Source organism: Armigeres subalbatus, chromosome 1, assembly GCF_024139115.2.
Source record: "Armigeres subalbatus isolate Guangzhou_Male chromosome 1, GZ_Asu_2, whole genome shotgun sequence".
NCBI classification, from domain to species: Eukaryota; Metazoa; Arthropoda; class Insecta; order Diptera; family Culicidae; genus Armigeres; species Armigeres subalbatus.
This window is the reverse complement of record NC_085139.1, coordinates 232,844,588-232,863,344: the sequence shown is the minus strand read 5'-3', so window position 1 is coordinate 232,863,344 and position 18,757 is coordinate 232,844,588. Positions and strand designations below refer to the sequence as shown.

The 18,757-nt window shown below is 42.7% G+C and overlaps 1 protein-coding gene and 1 long non-coding RNA gene across 3 annotated transcripts in view; both read left to right on the top strand.

Annotated features, from left to right (window-relative positions):
- The window catches only part of LOC134205863 (metabotropic glutamate receptor 1-like), a 143,209-nt gene extending 124,868 nt beyond the window's left edge, over nt 1-18,341 (top strand). For both annotated transcript variants that reach the window (XM_062681521.1, XM_062681522.1), the window contains 3 exons: nt 2,249-2,411; nt 16,361-16,493; nt 16,552-18,341. In XM_062681521.1, coding sequence (XP_062537505.1) covers nt 2,249-2,411; nt 16,361-16,493; nt 16,552-18,197 — 1,942 coding nt within the window. In that variant the 3' untranslated portion in view covers nt 18,198-18,341. The remainder of the gene's footprint in view (nt 1-2,248; nt 2,412-16,360; nt 16,494-16,551) is intronic.
- Nucleotides 6,034-6,718, top strand: LOC134205868 (uncharacterized). The gene is made up of 3 exons (XR_009978220.1): nt 6,034-6,314; nt 6,393-6,496; nt 6,567-6,718. It is a non-coding gene; the product is annotated as an uncharacterized LOC134205868 (long non-coding RNA).
- Nucleotides 18,342-18,757: the final 416 nt, after the last annotated feature.

Sequence of the window (18,757 nt, the reverse complement as noted above, 5' to 3'; positions counted from 1 at the left end):
GGCTTAGAAACCTCGCAGTTAATAACTGTGGAAGTGCTTAATGAACACTAAGCTGCGAGGCGGCTCTGTCCCAGTATGGGGATGTAATGCCAATAAGAAGAAGAAGATCTACTCGGGAAATGTCCGGTTATTAGACCAGTAAAAAAGCAAAGAGCTTTTTGGTTACTGAAACATTGGGAATTATAAATCTCTTTGATTGAACACACTTTTTGGCGACCAACCAGTTGGTCATCAACTTGTATTAAGGGAAACCTGAACCTAATTGCATGTTGGGTAGAACATGTTATTGGTTAACATGTCCTATACTACGATCAAAAAATTATTAGAATCATGATTTCAAACAGCAGGATCCCATGCATTTTCTAAGCGATTTTCACAATTCTGTCAAGGATGTCTTATCCACCTAATCTAGTTTCATTTAATTGGCTAGTTTGTTATATTCCTAGGGATCCTTTTTTTTATTTTGCGAAATCAGCTGGAATTCGGATGCTGTTATTTAGAATGCAGACAATTACAATTTACCAAATTCAATATGAGTAAAATTTATCGATTCAGAACAACTTCATAACGAGAATCATCCGAGCTTATCCATGCAAGCCTCTCAAGCTATTGCGTATTATATTGGTTTGACACAGATGTTCTAGGTTCTCTAAATTGTTCCGGAGTTCAGATCAATTAGTCTTCCAGGTAAAATCCGTCCGGTAAAAAAGTGATGAAAGTTTGACTTTTTTTCTTCCCAATGCTTAAACGATTGCATTTGCCATTTTAATAATCCTCCTACATTTCTATCTAATCCTGATGTAATTTGAGTGAGCACGCGTGGTTTGAAGTTTGTTTGAAAATGACTATGAAAACAGTAACTTTTATTAAAAACCGTTTTCTAACGCTTTCCATTAAGCTCTAAAATATATGAGAACATTGAAAACATAGGAATTTCACAAGGAAACAGGCCGTCTTTGTTGCGAAACGATTTGAATCAAATTGCAAGAAAAATTATTAATGAAATACTAAATCGTGTGAAATTAAATTTAACATGTAAAAGATTAACATCAATATCAATAATGAGCTTTTTGTTTTCTTTTTGTTTCATAATTTTGCTTCCAAACGACAAATCGCTTCACAACAACAACTGCCTTTCAACTTAAGAAATATTCATGGGCCACCCCACGGAACTGTCTTTCACAAAAGGATCGATGACTGTGAAATCATTTCCATACAATCTTCAAATGACGTATGCACAATCAAATTACATTCTATTTTGCTAAACATTTAGGAGGATTATAAAAATGGCAAATGCAATCGTTTAAGCATCGGGAAGCAAAATTTGAATCATTCTAATATTCATATAAGTTTGACGCAGATGTTCTTGATTTTCCAAATGGTTCTGGTATTCAGATCAATTGGTCTACAAGGTCAACTTCACCTGGTATCCATCCAATCGAAATCAACCCAGCTTGCCCATACAAGTCCCTAGAGCCCTTGCGTATCATGTGCAGTCCAAATAATTATGTTCCTTGCACAGAGTCGAAATCCTGCTTCAAAGGTGAACAAATTCCAAACAGCATCATGTAACGTCTTCCCCTTATGTTGGGATGCTGTTAACCAAAATCGACACGGTCTTCCGTTGCTGTTCGTTCATTTTTGTGGTTCGCCATGATGACATCATCGGAAGGTACGGATTGTTCTACCAGCTCTACCAGCATTCTGGAAGATATTTTATGAAAAATGTATGCCTCCACTCTTTCAAATCGTTTCAATCAACTGACGATGGCATTCGAGCGCAATCACTCGACTCGCTCATTCGTTTTCAAAGGGTTTCCCCCTCTGGTTCTGGTATGCCTTCAATTCGAAGATAACCCTATTGCACCGATTATCATCTATTACTCCAGAGGCAAATGTGCTTTCGTTAAAGCAAGCGAATTTCGATATTCAGTGCTCCTAGTATGTAGTTTTCGACAGAACGAAAGTGAACGCAGATCCATCGACTACCGATGACGATGATTCGATGGTTATGAACGATTTTCTTCCTTTGCATTGTTGGGTTCTGCATAACTGGACTCATCTGATTGATTTACTGCATGTTTTGAACCGTTGAGTGATTGCATCAGCAGCACTCGTTGTTCTGTTTGTCCGGTGGCCTCTTCAAATTGATTGAGAATCGTTCCGATGAACGATTCAGTTCCTTTGATTAATATCGACTGCAACTTGTGTCACTACTCTTAATAATACTGTCTCACTTTGTTCACAGATATGACATCATGAACTATCAGTTCCTAAATGGAAGCTACGATTACGTTCCGGTAGGAGAATGGAATAACGGTTCGCTGATCTTCACTCAAAGCCTCCAGCCGTCGCCAGCTGGTCCAGTGGAGTCCGTGTGTTCCCGGCCTTGCCCGCCCGGTTCCTACAAGGTAATGAATGCATCTACTCTACACGATTGAAGCGTAGTGATGATTAAATCAACTCTCGCTCACACCACCTCATTATCCTCGTGAATCCGTCCCTTTCAATTTGCGTGTTTGCGGTTCCATCTGGTCAATGAGGGAAAAATGGGAAGAGAAAAAACCATTCAACTTTTGAATCAAGAGCACCTCTGGGAAATGGTGAAAAGTAAGCTTTTTATTCAACGCCTTTAGTCGCAATAGCCGCCATAAATCCAACATCCGTCGATGTGACGGTGTAGAAAAGCGTGTGTAAAGAATCTACTTGCGGTGACTTAATTACTGCAAGCGACAACACACCGCGAAGGTAAAAAAAAGAGGGAATCTACCCGGAATTGTCACATTAGTAAAAGAGCATAATACGATAAGTGATCACCAGGGAAGGAGTAAAGTGGTTTATGGAATGGTGTGATAGACCATTTTACGAAACAATTTACTCATATTATCACTAACGTTACCATTATCAAACGCATGCATTTGTAGGAGATGCTTCATCCAATAATGCCGCATTATTGCAACTCCGAATAACACAACAATTTGTAAACACCCGCGATATTCGCTTATATGTATAATTAAATTTGTATTAGAATTAGCAGAAACTGCACTTACATAAAGCACAGAAAGTATTTCAATTAGGGCTCGTTCAATAATGAAGTTACAGGTTTTAGGGGGAAACTGGTCTAAGATTTTTATTAATAAATTAACTTTCGAATGATCGACTGTTTATTGTTATTTTAACTTTAAACGGCTGTCTTCTTCTTGGCATTACATCCCCACACTGGGACAGAGCCGCCTCGCAGCTTAGTGTTCATTAAGCACTTCCACAGTTGTTAACTGCGAGGTTTCTAAGCCAGGTTACCATTTTGCATTCGTATATCATGAGGCTAACACGATGATACTTTTATGCCCAGGGAGTCGAGATAATTTCCAATCCTAAAATTGCCTAGACCGGCACCGGGAATCGAACCCAGCCACCCTCAGCATGGTCTTGCTTTGTAGCCGCGCGTCTTACCTCACGGCTAAGGAGGGCCCCTTCCACAGCTATGCAGTCTTTAAGTATTAAAACAAAACAAAATTTATATTTGTACAACGTTTCGACACGGGGTTGGTGTCTTCATCAGGTAAAACTAAATTAAATTAAAGACAGTACATTAACTAGGTACACAAAAAAGCGTGGATGGGGGTTGGTTTGAAATCTCAAAAAGTAGTGGACGTCATATCTGAATCACCCCTTATATGGAGATAAATTTTAAATCTTTGACAGACATTTCCCTGAAAAAGGATGTCTTAGCTTGGAGAGTTACAACCCAAGGCTGGCTCGTCTCTATAAGGAAGTATCTCCCCCAGGTTGATAAATCTGTTTTATTAGGTTTTCTGTTTTCTTTCTAGGAAAAACATATTTTCGATTGAATACAAATTATAACGAATTTTAATTGCATGTTGATTACAATGTCAATTCGTTCAAACTCGTTTATCCATCAGGAAGGCATTATCCGACGTGACATTGTACTCTATTCATTATTACAACATGTCATGCGGACCATAAAAGAGAGCTATCCCAAGCGTCACAAATTAATAGTGTGTTCGCCCTCTTTCATCCGCGCTCCCGGAAGCTATATCTCATATAGGAGATAGATCCGTGCCGCGCCACGACAGACAAAAGCGAACCGGAATCCCTTTCTTCCTACGCGTAACAAAAAAGGAGATAATTAAATCATTTGCATATTTAAAGCCGACTTTCCGTACGTACGTACCTCCCCCACAGCCGTGAGGGAGAGGGAAAAAATGTAGTTCAGTGAGGGGCCGTGGGAGACACGCGGTTGCACACGTTAGTCAGCTTTGTCTGCACACCTTTCCGTTTGTCCTACAATAAATCCAACAGCTAGTCGACACTTCGTTTCACTTTTCACACCCGAATGCCCTGCCCATAGACGACAGGAGGATTCCGACGTGACGTGGCGTGACAGGATGGCATGTGAGGGCATTGATGGGAGATTGCCACATCCGCGCTTTTCTGTAAACGTGTACTTCTGAAGAACCCATTTTACGTTGGCGTGAGGTGTGTCGTGTGGCTCGTGCCATTGTTAAATGGAGCAGAATAATCGTCCTGCAGAAAATTTCGACAAATTATTTGTTTGCCTTTTGACTTTTGAAAGTTGAGGATATTGTACTTTGAAACTATCCGCAGTACAAATAGTACGTGTTATTAAAGAATTCATCTCCTCATCCTTCATACCACGTGGCGACACAATTTGCAAAAAATTTTCAAGTGGCATGTTGGAGCATTTTCTTTGATGGCGCTTTACCTGGCGCGTTTTGATGAATTAACCGCTCAAGTAGATTTTTGACAATTTCACAATATTAAACATAATCATTATTATGTATTACTTTAAAGATAATAATTATTAAAAATATTATCAATTTCTAGATTTTTCGCCTATGTTTAATAGTCGCAACATTCTCAAAAAATCAAAAAAAATACTTTATACATACATAGTTCAGACAATTTCATCTTCCAACTTCCACGCCAAGGGACTATACTCTAACTACGCAAAAGATTTTACTTGACTTTTCACCTATAGCTAGTTATTAATAAAATAAATTGATGAAAAATTCAGATACACACTTCACCAAAGATTTCTTGTTGAGGGAGTTTTCATTCCACAATCCACACTCTAACTATTTCAAGAGCACTATATCTCACTCAGGTAGCCGACGGGCTCAGCCCTTCGCGACATCTTTGCTGGCACAGCGACAACTTTAAGCGCTCTCCATAACTTTCCCCGTCGAGCCGGGATGGGCGCGTGAAAAAGTAGCCTTAAACAGCACCCGTGTGAAACTATTCTGTGTTCTATGGGCGACTGGGTTGCAAAAATACTCCCACTCTCACAGAACCTTTGGAGTCTATTTAATTTGGCCGCTGTTAATCTGCAACACCTGGCCTGCTGCACCATAGGTGATCAAGTGGACAGAAACAACTTTTCAGGAAACATCTGTGGGGTTTATATTGTGGTCATTCCTTTTCTACTTTACTTCATTATACACGTTAAACTTTTTTTTTTTGTCTTTATTTTTGTGATTTTTTATTGGCTAATAAGTTCATCACATACATACACGTTAAACTTTTTTTTTTTTTTTTATTTCTTTATTATAGAGGTTTGCAGCCCTGGGCTGGCTCACCTCTAGGACGTTAAACTGTTTTTTACTACTACATATAAACTTCAAAAATTCTAATTTTTGAGTATAACAATTATTCTGACGCTGTATGAATCACAATAGTACCATGTCCGATTAAATATACGTACTTGCAGTGGCGCCGGGAGTGGGTAGGACATGTCCTACGCACACAATTTCCTGGGTGGGACAATCAAGGGATTGTCCTACCCATGATTTTGGTGACATAGCATCCTCGATATCATCGGTTGTTATTTTAGTTACAATACTGTCTGGTAGGTCTGATTTGTAGATCTACACACTTAAATCGAGAATTTCAGCTCGGTAATATTTTTTACTGATTTTATTCGGTAAAAGAAGAATTGAACCGAGAGCTCAGTTGATTTCAAAGATTTAACTGATCTCTGTAATCATTTTCACCGATGTTTCAGTTGTAAAAAATAAAATACAGAGTTTCGGTAGATTGAATTACCGATCAACTCTGTTCTAAGTAAATGTCCTGCACTTGTCAAAACATTAACCGATCACTCAGTAAAAATAAATTCACTTTACTGAACACCTGGTAAAACAAGTACCGAGTTATCAGTTCTCGACCAGGTACCGCATGTTTCGACGCCATATTTATTTGCGAGTCAGAACGAGTTTGTTTCAGTCGAGATTAATGCTACCGGTGGAAATTTTGCTTTATTGGATATTCAGGTAGGTAAAGTTCAAACACGTTTACCATCATGTATTTTATGCGCTAGTTTGCTAAAGATTTATATGATGGATTTCCAGGACAAATATGTTTAAAATGTATCATCAGCTGGCACAGTCCCTACTGCTATCTCCAACATGCGTTGTGCCGATTTTATGGAACTCGATCTATAATAAGACATCAGGTATGTAAACTCAATAAAATAACTGTTTCCGTAAAGGATTTTCTCGATAAAAAACGTTCTTATTTTCTAGATATAATAAAACGAATGAGGTTCCCTGCGTCCATCTTGGTGATAGCTTCCTGGGCGATAATGGAATTGCGCTAGTGCTACAGCAATGAGACAGCAGCAAACATATTTTGTACAAAGTTTTCTGACTCTAAAAAACAATAATAAATATAAAAGCCTCAGACTGCATGTGTTTTTTCTCATTATCAATAAGAAAAATTGAAATTAAATTACCTTTTAGTCAGTACTATAAATTACTGAAATCGGTAATTTTTTTTACAGATTCACCAGTATTTTTTACCGACTGCTCGGTATTTTTTTGACAGTTCGCTACCATAAATGTTGAACCGAGAGCTCGGTAATTGAATTCGGTTACCGAGGTCACTACCGAGAGCTCAGCTGTTGAGAAATCGGTAATCTATTTACCGAGCCCGGTGAATAGAATTAAGTGTGTAGAAAACTTCATAAAAGATTGTTTAACGTTATACGAATTTCTGGTAGTGGATCGCTACGACAAATGAATAAAAATAAAATCTTTAATTTTATACACTGAGACTGTAGACGGGGGCAATAATTTTATACTTATATATTCCTCTAGTCTCACGCAGTGAAGTTGAATAATTAGTGCTTGATGAATCATGCACTTTTAGAACGCATCGTTTCTGTCAAAATAAGCGGAATTTTTAACAAGTAACTGGAGTGTGTGGAGTACCCTGAAGTCGGTTTTATACGGGGTACGTTCCGTGTAGAACAAAACGTTTAAATAACAAAAACCGCATAATAATCCGAGTATATCCCAAAAACCGCATAAAAAACGACTTCGCGAAAATAGATTTTTCGCGGTTTCCGTTTGTTCTCGGACCTTTCTAAAAAACAGCGTAAAAAACCTTGTTGAAAAATCCACGTAAAACAGTCGCGGTTTTTGTCTCTAGGTCTTGAAGTAGCATCGTAATATGAAACAATTAGTCGCTTCCCAAGGCGATTTTCTGTACATTACCATCTATCTTGTAGCAAAAATTGTTGAATAATTCTTTAATTCTACTTTTTCTACATTGAGTATCGTTTTGATTGAGCAGGAGATCGAAGTAATCTGTGCGCGAGAATGGCAGCTCCAAAATTTTGAAGCTTCATATTTTCCTAATTCCACTTTGCATTCCGCGATAGATTTGAATTTAGTAAAAAACTTGGTTTTTGCTTTTTAATCAAAATCAATATACTACATAGTGCTCCACAACCGTTTAAAATCGACCACGTTCTAATCGACGGTAAATTCTTCTCCGACATCACGAACGTCCGCACTTACCGCAGTGCAAATAATGAATCCGACCACTACCTCGTTGCAGTATGCCTGCGCTCAAAACTCTCGACGGTGTACAACACGCGTCGAAGTCGGACGCCGAGGCTTAATATTGGGCGGCTACAAGACGGTAGACTAGCCCAAGAATACGCGCAGCAGCTGGAAGTGGCACTCCCAACGGAAGAGCAGCTAGGCGCAGCGTCTCTTGAAGATGGCTGGAGAGATATTCGATCCGCCATTGGTAGCACCGCAACCGCTGCACTTGGCACGGTGCCCCCGGACCAGAGAAACGACTGGTATGACGGCGAATGTGAGCAGTTAGTAGAAGAGAAGAATGCAGCATGGGCGAGATTGCTGCAACACCGCACGAGGGCGAACGAGGCACGATATAAACAGGCGCGGAACAGACAAAACTCGATTTTCCGGAGGAAAAAGCGCCAGCAGGAAGATCGAGACCGTGAAGAGACGGAGCAACTGTACCGCGCTAATAACACACGAAAGTTCTATGAGAAGTTGAACCGTTCACGTAAGGGCCACGTGCCACAGCCTGATATGTGTAAGGACATAAACGGAAACCTTCTTACAAACGAGCGTGAGGTGATCCAAAGGTGGCGGCAGCACTACGAAGAGCACCTGAATGGCGATGTGGCAGACGAAGATGGCGGTATGGTGATGGACCTGGGGGAACGCGCGCAAGACATAATTCTACCGGCTCCGGATCTCCAGAAAATCCAGGGAGAGATTGGCCGGCTGAAGAACAACAAAGCCTCTGGGGTTGACCAACTACCAGTAGAGCTATTTAAACACGGTGGTGAGGCACTGGCTAGAGCGCTGCACTGGGTCATTACCAAGATTTGGGAGGAGGAAGTTTTGCCGCAGGAGTGGATGGAAGGTGTCGTGTGTCCCATCTACAAAAAGGGCGAAAAGCTAGATTGTAGCAACTACCGCGCAATCACATTGCTGAACGCCGCCTACAAGGTACTCTCACAAATTTTATGCCGTCGACTAGCACCAACTGCAAGGGAGTTCGTGGGGCAGTACCAGGCGGGTTTTATGGGCGAACGCTCCACCACGGACCAGGTGTTCGCCATTCGCCAAGTACTGCAGAAATGCCGCGAATACAACGTGCCCACACATCATCTATTCATCGACTTCCAAGCAGCATATGCTACAATCGATCGGGACCAGCTATGGCAGCTAATGCACGAACACGGTTTTCCGGATAAACTGACACGGTTGATCAAGGCGACGATGGATCGGGTGATGTGCGTAGTTCGAGTTTCAGGGGCATTCTCGAGTCCCTTCGAAACCCGCAGAGGGTTACGGCAAGGTGATGGTCTATCGTGTCTGCTATTCAACATCGCTTTGGAAGGGGTAATACGAAGAGCAGGGATTAACACGAGTGGTACAATTTTCAATAATAATGATAGGAAGAGGTTCAAGAGAAGAAAATGTGAGCCACCCACCGCGAGTTTGCATCGGTGGTGACGAAATCGAGGTGGTAGAAGAATTTGTGTACTTGGGCTCACTGATGACTGCCGAAAATGACACCAGCAGAGAAATTCGGAGACGCATAGAGGCTGGAAATCGTACATACTTTGGACTCCGCAAGACGCTCCGATCGAATAGAGTTCGCCGCCGTACCAAGCTGACAATCTACAAAACGCTCATTAGACCGGTAGTCCTCTACGGACACGAGACCTGGACGATGCTCATGGAGGACCAACGCGCACTTGGAGTTTTCGAAAGGAAAGTGCTGCGTACCATCTATGGTGGGGTGCAGATGGCGGACGGTACGTGGAGGAGGCGAATGAACCACGAGTTGAATCAGCTGTTGGAAGAACCATCCATCGTTCACACCGCGAAAATCGGAAGACTGCGGTGGGCCGGGCACGTAGCCAGAATGTCGGACAGTAATCCGGTGAAAATGGTTCTCGACAACGATCCGACGGGAACAAGAAGGCGAGGTGCACAGCGGGCAAGGTGGATTGATCAGGCGCAGGACGATTTGCGGACCCACCGCAGACTGCGTGGTTGGCGAAGTGCAGCCATGGACCGAGCTGAATGGAGAAGACTTTTATGTGCAGCACAGGCCACTTCGGCCTTAGTCTGGTATAATAAATAAATAAACAATTGGTAGTATGGCCCGAGAATGATGGGTTTCCCCGTAATTGTTTACGCTTCAAAGTCCCGGGATGTTTTCGTTCTGATTTAATATGAATCATTATATCATCGCCAGTATCTTTAAATGTTTTACAAAATAACGGTTAGCCCTATACCACATAACATATAGGCATCTTTGCCGTGGAATGTGGCCCTTCAATAATTTTGGAACGCTAGCGAACCTAGCGGTGGAAGTCAAGCTTCACTGAACAACGCACATTAGACAGAGCAACATTGCATGTTTCGCTTTCTCTTTCTGTCACCCTGGATATACGGGAGTGCCGTTCGTCGATTGTTGATACACAAAGAGCCTACTTTGAGATTTGCAGTTTGTTCTATGATGTCTATCTGTTTTGTGCCTATACTCTGGTCTTACACTATCTATTTTAAAACTCATTCGTTTTGTTTTACAAACAAAATAGGAATGATTATATTGCGCTTTTTGCACTTTATAAGAGTTCTGCGAGATTTTTTTTCTCACAGTCATCTTTTTCTCACACTCAATACACTCAAAAAAGTATGATTTTCCGTGTATAATATTTATGTGTGAGTGCTCAATTTGAAAACAAATATTGACATCAATTTCATGGTGGGAATCGATTTAGTGTACACGCTTACATGTGACTAACGAGTAATGGGTTATAATTGGGTAATTTTCAGTAACAAAAATCGACCAACCCGAAATGAGAGTGAGTGTGAGAAAAAGAAGCGGGCAAATCACAATCTACTCATAACTCTTCAAATTGGTGAAATCGGCAATATAACATTGAATACGCCAAACCACAATGCAATAAAATGAAATAAAATTTAAATATATAAAGCTTAGAGGAAAAAGGTTTCGAGGTTAGACTTTGCTGACGATGTTGTCATCATAGTGAGGGGGAAATTCGACATTGTCATTTCTGAGAGAATGCAGAACTCTAAAATTTACCCATTTAAAACTGCAAAGGTTAGTGTCCATTGCTATGAGGGAAACGATACGAGGCACCCATTCATCTTTTTTCTGAACATTTTTTTTATTTGAGAAGATCAAAAAAAAATCCTTCTAAAAATTTTGTGTCTGGGGGGGAGGGGGTTATGTCCAAAACCACCCCCATGGCTACGCCACTTGGCCACATGAGTATCTCACAAAATTTACGAGTGGTGAATATGAATGGAGACTGGATGAAACATGTGGAGAACCATGACATTCCTTATAGCATATGTGAGGCATCACGTATGGATTGGGAAGTTGGAGGACTCACTGTTCGAGACAGTTCCATAAAATTCTATACAGATGGCTCAACAATTGGAACAGGAATATATTGGGATTTCTGTTCCAAAGGAATTAAAATGCAACAGTAGTTTAATTAACGAAACTTGGAATATATTTACTAATATGAAAAACAGTGTTTACACAGCGAGAGCACACTTGAATTTGAAAATGTTATCTTCTTGCGCAAAGGCGCGAACACTTTCCTGCTGACGTGTCCTGTGTTGCCACTGCTGATGTGCTTGCAGGGATGCACACGCAAACCACATATATGAAGGGGTGGCACAACTGTTGCAACTCCAACACTCCTCCTCAACCTTTGCTGCCACAACTTGTAGACAATCCCATCATCTCTGAGAACTTCCTCTGCTTAACTGTACCAAGAGGCTTAGTCAAAATATCTGCAGCCATATCTTCAGTCGGGCAATACTTTAACTTAAGCACTCCATCTTGGCACAACTCTCGAACATAATTCTCCCGCGTCTCAATATGCTTCGAACTTCGACTCACACGTTCAGACCTGGCAAATGTTATACACCTCTGGTTGTTCTCCATCACTGTTGCAGGTCCCTCGTTTGCTTCACCAAAATCATTGAGTAGCTTCTGTAGCCATACCAATTCCTGGCTTGCTTCACTTAGTGCCACATACTCCGACTCCATCGAAGACAGTGTGACACTCGACTGCTTTCTGCTACACCACGATATCATTAGGGAAGCAGGCGCGAAGTCGACCCTTCCCACCTTCCGAGGACATAGGGCGTGGTAAGGCCACCTGGAAAGCCGGCAATGCGCTGGCACGATACCATGGTATTCTTCTACAAGAGGGAGTCATGATGTTCGATGCTGCAAGGACACGCAGCTAACCTCGAGGGTGCGTTATGCACTGGCTCCCCTTTGAAGCATTACTTTCTGGTTGTACCGAAGGGACGATGGGCTTGGCGGCAATGGAAACGGTTTAGCGGGTCGGGGATGCAGTCCTGCCTCCCTCGTTTGCTGTTGGAGGTGGCCCCTAACCCCGCACTTCCTGGGCAACCCAGGATGTCTGTTGAGCAGATTCCCCCTCCATTGCTTAGGAAGAGAATAAAAGAAAACACCACGATATTGCACCGCCAGCATACAGGTACACAAAACTGGTGGTTGATTTCCTGGAATGAATATCACCAGCCCAATCTGCATCAGAATATCCGACCAGATCATTACCAACTTTGTTATACTGCAACCGCCAATCCTTTGTTGCTTTTAGGTAACGAACGACTCGCTTCGCTGCTACCCAATTCGCGAATACGAAGGTAATGCCTCTACTCACTCTTATGGCTAAAACTCATTGCTATCTGTCAGACTGTGCGTGAAACATGGCCGCCGATCACCCTTTCTTGTCCCTCTACAGTAAAATCCCATAAGGAACTGTCAGACTGTGCGTGAAGAATTTACCTTCGTAGTCGCGAATCCGCCTCGGTAGGCGCACTCACCTTTCGTCCAAGTATCGATGCACTCACAGCTACATCCGGCCGGGCACATACCGCTACATACAACAGTGTACCAACTATACTGCGAAACTTATTTTGATCCAACAAAGCACTACTTTTGTCTTCCTCTTTCACGTATCCCGTTTCCATGGGAGTTTTCGATCCTTTGGCATCGCGAAGTCCTAACTTTTCAACCACTCGATCAATATATCCTTCTACCGATACATTATACCCGCATGCTTCTTTGCGAATTTCCATGCCGAGAAAATAACTTAAGTCACCGAGATCAGTCATATCGAAATGCTTCTTAAGTGGTTCATACACCATGTCAATTTGCTTTTCGTCCACACAACCGACAAGAATGTCATCAACATGCACATATTTCCCATTAACTTTCTTCGTGTACAAAAAGTTATCCGCTTTGCTCTGCCTAAGTCCCAAACTTTCCAAAACATCATCCAGTCGCTTGTTCCAGCATCTTGCAGACTGTTTTAGCCCGTAAATACTCCTCCTCAAGCGACACACCAAGTTTTGTTTGTCTTCGATCACATGTCCGGGCGGCTGCACCATGTACAACTCCTTATCAAGTTGGCCATGTAAGTAGGCGGTTTTAACGTCAAAATGCTTCAACACCATTCCCATTTAGCAAGCCAGCGCCAAGAGAAGCCGAACCGTTGTGTGTGGTAACCGGAGCAAATACCTCGTCGTAGTCCTCTCCGAACTTCTGAGAGAAACCTTGCGCTACCAAAGGCTACCTTTGTGTTTCGTTACCTGACCATTACGCGTTACGTTTCAACTTGAAGACCCAGCGGCAATCAACAGGCTTTCGTCCAGCAGGTAGGTTTACTAGTTCCCACGTTCCGTTTTCGGAGTGCGATTTCAGTTCGTCTTCCATCGCAGCTATCCACTCTTGCTTCCGCCTACAAGTCAATGCTTCCTTCAGATTCTTAGGCTCCACTTCATCTTCCAAAACAGTTTCAGCTGCCATGATTTCCTCAATCAGCCTGTTAGGTGGAACACCTTTCGTTGAACGACGAGAGCGCCGAATGATTTCATCCAGTGGAAATCCGGAAAACAAGTTTTCACCATCCGAAGCATTACCATAAAACGTATCATCCAAATCTTCTTCAGACATTACACTATTTTCTTCCGACAACTCATCTATTTCTTCTTCCAGGGTCTGTTCACTCTATGGCAGTAAAAAAGGCATATCAAAAATTCCTCCTGAAGCTACAGGCTCGGCACGAACGGCTTTCTTTACACTGCACAGTTCAAGAAACTTGGCCTCTCTACTGATGGTGATATGGCCTGTCTGCACATTCAAAAAACGATATGCTTTTCGCCCTTCCGCATAGCCAACGAACACTTGCTTCATGGATTTCACATCAAGTGCCTTCCGATTCTCTTTCGGAACATGTACATACGCCTCACTACCGAAAATCTGTAGTGACTGTATGATGGCTTCTTCTTAAACCACAACTCATACGGCGTACAAACTATTGACGACGACGGACACCGATTTTGCAAATAGTTTGCAGTATTGATCGCCTCACCCCAAAATTTATTTATCAAGCCCGATTCCACACCATTCTGTTGCGGCGAATATGGGGTCGACATTTCCTGAAAAATTCCATTCCATTGCAACACGACTGTCTACCAACACTATGTAGTAGCGATTCCCTCGCGGTGTTTGAACCTCTATCGGACCGCCCAAATCGCTATGCACGAGTTCACCAACTTCACTTGTTCGGCTCTTCGATGCCTTCGGAAACGAGTCTCGACTCATCTTACCCTCGCAACACGGTCCGCACACTGATTTCACGTTACAAGCAGTGATTTCCAAACCGTGACCAAGCTTTTCACGCACTATTTTCGACACAGCTCGCGAATCGCGGTGCCCCAAACGACGATGCCACAGGTGACCCAAATCAGCAATCTTACCAACAGAGAGCAAGTTGCTAGCAAGCGATGGAGCATGAAAAACGTTCCCGAGATTCACTTTTACTAGCGCACCATTACCATTCACACAAGAAATCTTCCCAGAACCAGCACCGGTCGATTTGATGGTTTTCCCATCCGCCAAGCAAATAGATCCCCCTGGGATCTGTCAAGCTCTTCCAGAAAAGACACGTCATCCGTCATGTGTGAGGTGGCACCTGAGTCAAGGTACCAAACACCTGATTCACCTGGCTTTCCAGCAGTCAAACACATTTCGAACTGCTTACCGCGTTCGGCAGCCACATTGGCCTTTTCTTTTTCACGGCGATCCGATGCAAGCTTGCGACAATCACGACGGAAATGACCTTCCTTCTTACAATAGTGGCACACTTTATCTTTCACTGCCCTCGGCCTCGCACTTGATGGCTTACTATGCCAAGCCGGTACCGTAACGAACACTTTTTCTTCTTCGGGATTCTTCTCCATTCGACGACGGCCTTCATCTTCCCTTTGACGAAATCGACTGTGAGATCGTCATCTGGCCGACTCTCAAGAGCCATGATCAGGCCATCATACGACGCAGCAAGACTTGACAACATCAAAGCCACAACCAGTGATCTTTGACATCCTCTCCCAAGGCAGTCAAGCGGAGTCGTAACACCGTCATCTGCTTGAGGTGCTCAGTCATGTTCCCACCTTCCGGCATCCGAATGGACACCAGTTGCTGCACTTGGGATTCAAAAATTGATTGGAAAATAAATAAAATATTGAGCTCATATGTGGATAAGTACGTTATGTGGAAGATATTGATTTGGAAAATGCATTGCTTCGTAGCTTAGTTGGTTAAAGCACCAGTCTAGCGTACTGTAGGGTCATGGGTTCGAGTCCCATCGAAGGGAAAGTGGTTACCTCCAATACATTTTCCAAATCAATATCTTCCACATAACGTACATATTCACATATGAGTTTTCATAACATTGTAAATTAACGTCCAAGTCGGGTGGTTTAATCCCCGGAAATAGGCAATTACCTTTGATTGAACCAAAATATTGAGCTTTTTTTTCAAAAAATTGTTTAAGAAAATTGACTTACTTACCATCCCCTTCGTTATGCAAAGACCAACATGACAAAAGAAGGAATTCATATTTGTTCCGGCCTTATTACATGGGAGTAGCAAGCAAATTTATGCGCATCAAGACTTCTTGCTTAACTTTTCAAAAGGACCTTAGTAACATTTTTTTCATGAATTAATTTGAATAGCGCAATCAACAGAACAACATGAAGGCTTTTGATTGCAGTACTTAAATTAATTCATGAAAAAAGTGTTATTTAGGTCCTTTTGAAAAGTTAAGCGAGACTTCTTCACCGGGAATGAACGGAGAAGTCCTGAAACAAGTTTTGAGCCTTCCCTATATGAAAATCTCCCATTGTTCGAAATCGCTTTTCTTGGGTAGGTGGATTTTTCTTCCTTTCCCACTCATCACCGACCATGTTTCACTCATAATTAATGAGACATGGACGCGATGAGCAGTGTCGCAGGTAATATATAGCAGGGACTAGAGCCACTATATCCAGTATCTAGTATAAACAGTAGCATGAGGTTGATGCACTTCTTCCTTTAGATGAGACGGATGAAAGTATGCATTAATGATCACATCAGAATAACTAGCTCTTTTTGTTTGTTTGCTTTTTTTACGATATAGAATTTACAAACCGGTGGGCAGGAGAAGCAGTGCTGCTGGGTATGCGTACCGTGCGAGAGACATCAGATTCTATACAACGAGACTCACTGCCGGAATTGCGATGCAGGACACTGGCCGAATCGGGCAAAAACTGGTAAACCATGTTGAATGATACAAACATTAACGATCGACTTATATAAATCTTTTTACAGAATGTCTTCTGATACCAATCGAACATATGCAGTGGGGTGACACCGAGGCGATTGTAGCAATGTCCTTCGCTGTGATGGGTTTTCTGACGACCGGATTGGTTTTCGTGGTGTTTGTTCGGCACAACGATACACCAGTTGTGAAGTCTTCGACCAGAGAGTTGTGCTACCTTATTCTGGCGGGGATGATCATTTCACACGGATCTATCTTTGCCATCCTTTCCAAACCAACGGCGATTTCTTGTTTGATAAGCCGAGCTCTTCCAGGAATTTCGTTTTCGATGATTTATGCTTCACTTTTAGTTAAGACTAACCGAATCGCGAGAATTCTAGCCGGGTCCAAGAAACGCTTTCCGACCAAGAAACCAAGGTTCATGTCAGCAGCTGCTCAATTAGTCATAACCGGAATGTTGATATCTGTGGAAATCGCCATTGCCGTGTTCATGCTAGTTTTAGAGCCACCAAGTACAGAACATCAGTATCCTAACAGGCAGCGAACGGTTCTCGCTTGCAACACTACCCGCATCGGAATCATGGTACCATTGGCCTTCATTTTCTTACTGATAATACTTTGCACCTTGTACGCTTGGAAGACTCGAAACGTACCGGAGAACTTTAACGAAGCCAAATTCATCGGATTTGCCATGTACACAACTTGCGTCATCTGGGTAGCTTTCGTCCCCATCTACTTCGGTTCAGAATCGAAGATCATCACCATGTGCATTTGCATTTCACTCTCGGCTATGGTCACTCTAGTCTTCCTGTTCTTTCCTAAACTCTACATCATACTCATCCGACCGGAGAAGAACATTCGTGCCCTTTTCACCACCTCCAAAACCATCCGATGCCACATTGGTTCCCGAGTAGCCTCCGCCATTTCCCACAAAACTTCCTCTTCCTACTCCAGTGGACCAGGACCTCCAGATGATTTTGGTGACTACAGTTTCGACGCACCGAAACCGATTATACGATCCTCTTCGTGCCAAACTTCACTAGAACTTCTCAACAAACTTCTAGAACTACACTTCTTCGAACCGGAGAAACTATCACCCAAAACCACACAACCCCGCCAGCGAACCACCCTTTGCTCCACTCTGAAACAGGTTCGCTACAGCCTCTCCCCAATGAAGTCATCCATTAAGAAAGCATCGAATCTCGATCAGCATCTCCTCGTGCCAGAGGTCGACCTTCTGCGCATGAGAAACGATAACACCACTAGCGATAGCAATAATCCTGCCCCAATCGACCGACGCACGGTCACGTTTGATTACTCCCGCAAAGCCTCCATCAGCGACCCGAGCGATCTGTCGGAAAGCTCGTGCTACCACTGCGCCCAGATGGACGCGGTTCGTCACAAGTACGACCTGATTATGACCAACGATCATCATCCAGCGGACGAATCACATCAGCCCAACGGTTCAGTCTACACAATTCATTCTGGTTTGAATGGGGGAGCGCCGGGGGGTCTGGGGAAGGCGTACGGAGCCAGCAACAAGTTCGCCAAGACGATGATCAGCGAGGAAAGTCTATCGGAATGCTCCATCAGCACCCTGTCGGAGTCGTGCGATTGCAAGTACAAAAGTATTACCATCAAGCTACCGCAGCCGAACGCAGGTCAACAACAACAACAGCAGATTATGTATTTTTGATGTTCGAACGGTGAAGTCATACGAGTTATTCTCCAATTGAAGTTTTATAATTAGTAGAAGTGTTCAATTAATTGGTAGTAGACAAGTAGTGGGCACAAAGTGATACAATAATAATTGTCTTCAATGCTTCAGATCTTCTACCGATTCCTATCGATGTCAATAAAAAAAAGATATTTATTTTAGAAAAGTTTGTAGCACAATGTCGATGAAAGAAATTCCCTGGGACAGCTGTATCAATAGAGGATACTTGATGGGCTACAACTCTTCGATGAACCTACGCCGAATAAAGTATCCTTCTGGACTCGATCCTAGGCCAATCGCTTCCAGTCGCCCTGAATGTTGAGCGTCCTCAGGTCCTCTTCAACTGCAAAAAGCCATCGTGTACGCGGCCTTCCACGAAGCCTGTGGCTTCTTTCGGGTTCTCCACTAAATATTATCTTCGCTTGACGTTCTTCCGGCATACGAACAACGTGTCCAGCCTGTAGTGTTAACGAGGAGGTATGTAAAACAAATTGATAGACATTTAGGACAAATTCATTAGGAGCACCGAGGAGAAAAAG